At 41.0% G+C, this 6,159-nt stretch overlaps 1 protein-coding gene across 1 annotated transcript in view; it reads right to left on the reverse strand.

Annotated features, from left to right (window-relative positions):
• BEST3 (bestrophin 3) overlaps positions 1-6,159 on the reverse strand; it is an 18,234-nt gene that overhangs the window by 7,167 nt on the left and 4,908 nt on the right. The window contains exons 4-6 of the mRNA XM_010142979.1: positions 2,771-2,925; positions 2,000-2,077; positions 1,456-1,608 (exon numbers count right to left, since the gene is read on the reverse strand). Of these exons, the coding sequence (XP_010141281.1) occupies positions 1,456-1,608; positions 2,000-2,077; positions 2,771-2,925 (386 nt within the window). The remainder of the gene's footprint in view (positions 1-1,455; positions 1,609-1,999; positions 2,078-2,770; positions 2,926-6,159) is intronic.

Consider the following 6,159-nt stretch of genomic DNA (forward strand, 5'->3'; position numbering starts at 1 on the left):
CAGCAGGAAACTGGCTGTAACCTTCAAGACAGAAATATCCTGACTCGGGGACACTGCAAGCTCGGACAAACCTCCGGCCTGAGGAAGCACTGTCGATATTAAATTTGCTTTTTAATATTGTTTCTCTTCCCTTTAATTTCCTTATGCAGAAGATTTTCCAGTTACAATGGCATCTCGTACCTGCTGTAGCCAGGAGTTGTCTGGAAAGCCCTTAGCCTAACTGGAAGAGATGCTACTAAGAGCCTCGGGTGCCGATGAAGGGGAAATCACTCCCCCCTCAGAAGCATCAGCAGAGTGGTCAAGAGGAACAGCTTAAAGTTTTGTACCCCACTAGTAAAACCCTGGAAAACATTGCCTAGAGACAAAGTCTCACATTTCTGCAGGAGCAATGTCTCCTCCTGCCACACCAGCCTTCTTTCCTCTTTCTCCTGCTCCCTTCCACGCTGGTCCCTATGAGGCAACTCCCTTTTCCCCTCCCCAATTTCCTAGGATACAGGACTAGAGGATATTGCCCTGCAGGCACTTTACTTGCCCCCACAATCTGCCAGCTCCATGTGCTGCCTTTTCTACTTTGCCCTTTGGAGTTGGCTGTGGGAAGAGGGCTCTAGAACTGGCCAATTTTCTGTAATTTATATTCTAACAGAAAAGTCAGCTCTAAGTTTCCACCCATGATTAATAATCCCCAAAGGAAATCCTAATGCACGTAGACCCTAACATACCAATTTGCTTTTTATTTGAAAGTTTTTTCCAGTAAGTCTACCTTGATACTCGCTGCAGAGGAGAGAATTGCCATAAGGTACGTGGCTTAATTACTCAACATTCAGATTGATGGCAATATGTTAACTGGGCAGGCATCAATGGGCTGATGGGTAGCATCCAATTCCTTATATAACTCTTCTTTTTAACGAACATTTTTCTGTGGTGGGGTCACTGCCAATATTGGCTGTCACTGTTTGATAGCCCTCTGAAACTAGAGCCCTTTAATTGCCCACATCCGATGAAGTTAACAGCAGATACTAAAGGCTGGCATTGATCATAAGAAGAAAGTATGATTTGCTCCCTTTCAGTCCATGCCAGGTCTGCAGCAGTATTTCTCCACCACAGAGCAGAGTGGGAGAAAGGAGTTTTTTTTTAATCTTTCGTCTGTCATTTTATAGTCTAAGTCCTGCGACCTAATTTTGCTGGAGTAATACTCCCTTGGGGAGTTGTGGCTGCACTGGTCCTATTAAAGTGGGCTCTTTCATGTTCCTGATCATTTATTTCTGTAAGATCTATCGGGTGGAACCACACAACGCTTTGGACCGAATTCAGCTTTGGTGTAATTCCATTAATTTTCGGTGACTTTACAGTGACTTTACAATGTGTCACAAACCTGACACCTTGACTTTAGCTCTGACACCTTCGCCAGCCCCCCAGCGATGGTTTCCCCACAACCCTTCCAGAAAGTTGGTTTACCTTGAGCCATCCTGCGTAGAAGAAGAACTGTAACAGTGTGAAGATTGGAATGTAAATATCTAAGTCATGTCCCTGATACCCTTGGTCAGTATCCAAAAACTGGCGCCCTATCAGGCAGGCAAAGAAAAAAGTATAGACTGCGAGAGTAACAACCTGCAAAGAACAAAACTTCATTGAAATCGTGCAATAATACAATCTTATGCATAAGGGAACACAAACCTAAAGGCCTCTGACTGTCTTTCGCCATATATTTACAGATCTGTAAGGAAGTATTACAAATAGAGAGACCTCAGGAATAATTATGGTGAAGAAGAAGACTCAGGAAACATAAAAATATTTCAGTGCTTCACTCCCCTCTCCCAAATGCAAGGCTTTCAAAACATCTCTGCATTAAGTATGACTTAAATAGTTAGCCATGATCCTGTGGGGGTCAATGAGTGCTTAACAGCTCAGAAACTCTGGCTGAGCCTATGGATGTTTTGCACCAAGCTCCCCTCTCACAGAAATTGTGTTTCGAATTTTGTAAAGAGTAGTAGCTCAGTACCTGGGTATAGACCAGTGGAATTCCAACCCAGTCATAACCAAACAAAAGACTACACCAAGACCGGTACTTATTCATCTCCTAAAAGGAAAAAGGAAAAAAACCAAACCTCAACAAAATAAAATTGCACGGGTTTCAATTCTAAATTACAAATATTTCGTTACAGTTCATTTTTGCACACATAAAAGGACAGGGAGATATGAAAGTGTACTATATATCAATTGATACCATAACTATATCCAGCACCTCATTGTCACATTTGAAAATTCACTTAGTTTATGGAGTTGGAATGCTTAATATATTACGTATTTCTTCACAAATTATCTTTTGTTTCTATCTTATTCACCGACTAGTGATACACGGAAGAGAATATATTATATCATAAAAAAACATGTTTGACCACTTAATGAAATATTCAGGGAGATTATCTTCCCTGAAACTGATATTAAAATCTTCAAAATGTCAAATTGTGCTCATTTTTTCCCCTGCACCAATAGAACAAGTATGAACTTCCAGTGATGTTACAATAATTTTTTATTCATCCATTTGTTACTTTTGTCGTCACCTTCCTAGTCATATAAATACAATCCCAGCGAACTGCCGCTGTGTGTGCTTGAGTGTACATTGGTACACAGAGAAAAGTGGTATAAATCCTGAGTACGATAGTTTAGATGACACTGGAGAGCTGAGCATGCTAAATCTGATTATGTACGTGAAAAGCTACCACAGAGCAACTTCAGTTTGGTTTTCTGTAGATTTACTTTTACTACTTACGTTCATGAGCGTCTGCAGATCTACGCTGTCTCGTATTCGTCCCTCCTTTCGTGCCTTTGATGCCAAATTTCCAAACCAGACAAAGGGAACCCAGTATTTCAGGTGAGGAGACTTAAGGTCATCAAAAATTTTTCTTTCATATCTTGTCATAAAACCTGTTTAGCACCCCCCCCCCCAAAAAAAAGAGACTTAATTGATTCTGTGCTTTCCGTGCTACTGATATTATAAATTTTGAATATGTTTGAATGTGTTTATGTGATCATTTCAGAGAACTATGCAAAAGTTGTAGTTTGTACTGTTTATAGTTGTAGCTAGTAACCTCTTTCCCCTGCCCCCCACCTTTTTTCTTTTATCTTTTTTTTGCCAGGATAGATCTTGCTTGAAAAAAACTTCTTTTTGCAATAACTGCCTACGCAAAATCCCTCTTGATCAATATATGCAATAATTTACTACTACTGTGTTCTGGTATCTGACTGCTGACAGATTGTAGATACATATAATACTAAGAATTGTACAGATTATTCTCCAGTTTCTTATTTTACGTCTACAAAAATAAGGAACTGGATACATCAGTCCTGAAACTATCACTTTACAGCAATGATGGCTTTTAGCAGCATCTCAACGTATGCTGTAAGGACATTTACGTGACCTTCTGATTCTGATAATTTTTTGGTAAATCTGCAAAGCAATAAGCAAGCAACAGAGGATAGGAGTGCATACATGAAAGAGAGCTCAACAGAGAGCGTGCCTTCTGCCAGTGAAATGCTTTCCTGACAGATTGTGTTTCACGTTTTCTTTCGGGTTACGTGCAAAGGTGTGCAAAGAGATGGAAAAGAACTCGTGCACAGAAATCCTGGTGCTAGCAGGATGCAGAGCTAGATGACGTGCTGTGGGGCTGCAGGCTGAAGCTACTCTCTGCCTGGCAATTCACCTTGCTGGAGTGCTGGGAAGGTACTACATCTCCTGCAGAGTTCCGCTGGCCTTGTGAAGCCCTGCTAACCCCTGCCACAAGTAAGTCCAAGGTCAAACAGCAAGGGGAGCCAGGACTGTGTGTGGCAAAACCTGCACCAGAGCAGTTCTCAGCCTGGGACTGGCATGGGAGCAGCTGGTTTTCCAAACAACACCTCTACTCCCTTGGGTAAGAAAGCACTGATTTGCTGTCCTCCTCCTCCCCAGACTTTGAGAAAAACAGCCTCAGAAAATTCATGAGGGGGGAACTTCACATTTTCCTTTGTCCAAATTCTGGATTTTCTGGGATTGGAGCAATCTTCAGGTTTGGATGATCTTAGTTTTTGCTCAGGAGTATGTCACCTACTGGTGGGTATAAGGCTTCTTTTGTTGTGTTGACATTAGCTCCAAAACAGGACAAAGTTAGTAACATGGCAGCCCCAGAGTAAGTGGCTCAGCCAATCAGTTACAAGTTTGAGTGCTGAAAATTCAATAGGGACTTGAAAGTAGGACTTTTCTTCTGGTCTTCAACTAGTAACTAAGTATCGGCCTGTTCTTGCTAAAGATACATGAAGTTGTGTTGTGTATAAAAATGTGAATAAGGTAAAAGGAGATTTGTTAAACATGGTGAAGTATTCTGTTGTTGAGGAAAATGCCACTGTTGTACAGTTACAACAAGTCAATACAGGAGGTTGCAACTACTGAGAAGAAACACAAGCACAGGACAGAAAATTACACAGAAGATGAAAAGTTCAGCAGCAAGACAAAGTACTCCTGCAGTATCCTGGAATTTGAGAACAGAATAAGTTATAGCTTTTAAAAGGCCCCTGGGCAGCTTGCAGTCAGCTCTCATTATCAACTGCACAGAAACCATCAGGCAACGAGACAACTTGACCTGCTAGTCATGACTCCTGACTCCTAAAAGTCAGACTTTCTGGCTGCCTTTGATTTTTGGCTGGCCAGCCTGTTCATTACAGGACAGGAAAAGCTGTTTCTATTAGGCAGAAACAGACAGTCAGACTACCAGAAAATTGACAGTCTGGAGTAAACACTGGATGCAAGACACTTGAACAGCTCTGGGAAGTCATTATCTGGAAGGACACAGCCTGAGGGGGTCATGAGGAACAGCAAAACTCCAAGGACCAGTTCAGCTCTCCACTGAAACTGGGAAACTTCTTGTCCAGAAAAGCTCGACAAAGCCTTGTTCTTTTAACAGTAACATCCAAACTGTCATTCTTTTTAAAGTTAAGGTGTTCATTAATTAAATACTACCTTTGCTACTAATAATATATATTAATTAATTTAGATATTAATAATGTCTAGTAATCTTATCACAGAAAATATTAAACAAGCCTGGATTTCTTTTACTGCTGGTGAAGGTTATGGCAACAATATGCAGTTCAGAATCACTTGCTATTACTGTAGCGGTGAAGAATCACTTTATATTCATCAAACAGAGGGGAAGATAATAAACCTCAGTTGTTAAAATTTAACAGTTTCTAAATACGGTCATATTATTTTTATTCAAGAGTATTCAAAGGATTAACTGAGGAACTTTCTGAACAATAATGCTGGTTTTGACATGCACTCGTAGACTGGAGCAGTTCCAGAAAAATGGAAATATTTGGCAAGTACTGTGCCAAGATCTTGAAAAGGATGATCTAAGGAATCTCAGGGCACCGAATCCTTGTGAAAGTATGAGAAGCTTGACATGGGATCAATCAATAAAGAATCAAAGGACACTAGTGTGACCAGTGTCAGCTGAAGTGATCTCATGAAATTTACTGACGACGACACAAGCCTGGCTAGAAAAAGTCACTTGTGCTGTTCCCTGAGTGATTCAAAGAGTATTCAGTTCTCCCATCAAAACTGAATGGTTTGAGACAAGAGTGGTTCAGGGTACCCACATCAAATACTCCGAAGACTAATGGTTAGAGAAGAAGGAACTGAACAGTGGTCATCTCCCACATCTCCAGAGTGCACTAACAATGATCAAGTAGGTGAAAGTTTCACTTTCTGCTTTTGTGTTATGTGGGAAAGAACTAATTTAGATACTTCATTCCAGTAGAGGATTTGGCACTGCAAACTGCAGCTGTCCATAGGTATTCATTTAGTTGGGCGCACGCCTCAAGTGTCTCTTCAGCAGTTCCTATCAGCTGTTGTGGGTTGCTCTCTGCCTAGCTGCTGACTCATTACTCATGTTTTTTAAGACTCATGTTCTTGAGAATCCAGCTTCCCTCTTGCATCTTGCAGCCAACAGGATTGGTACACTCAGGACTAGGCATTTGATTCTTATAGCATACGTGCCACAGCACTCAGCATCATTATGTCATGAATATACATGCATCTACTGCCTATAGCTCCATAAAGAATGTTAAAAATGAAAAAGAGTTCAGAAAAGAGGAGGAAGATCCAGCACTGAAGACCATCCCTTGTAGGGA

Source organism: Buceros rhinoceros, unplaced genomic scaffold (genome assembly GCF_000710305.1).
Source record: "Buceros rhinoceros silvestris isolate BGI_N320 unplaced genomic scaffold, ASM71030v1 scaffold29709, whole genome shotgun sequence".
In the NCBI taxonomy this organism is placed as follows: domain Eukaryota; kingdom Metazoa; phylum Chordata; class Aves; order Bucerotiformes; family Bucerotidae; genus Buceros; species Buceros rhinoceros.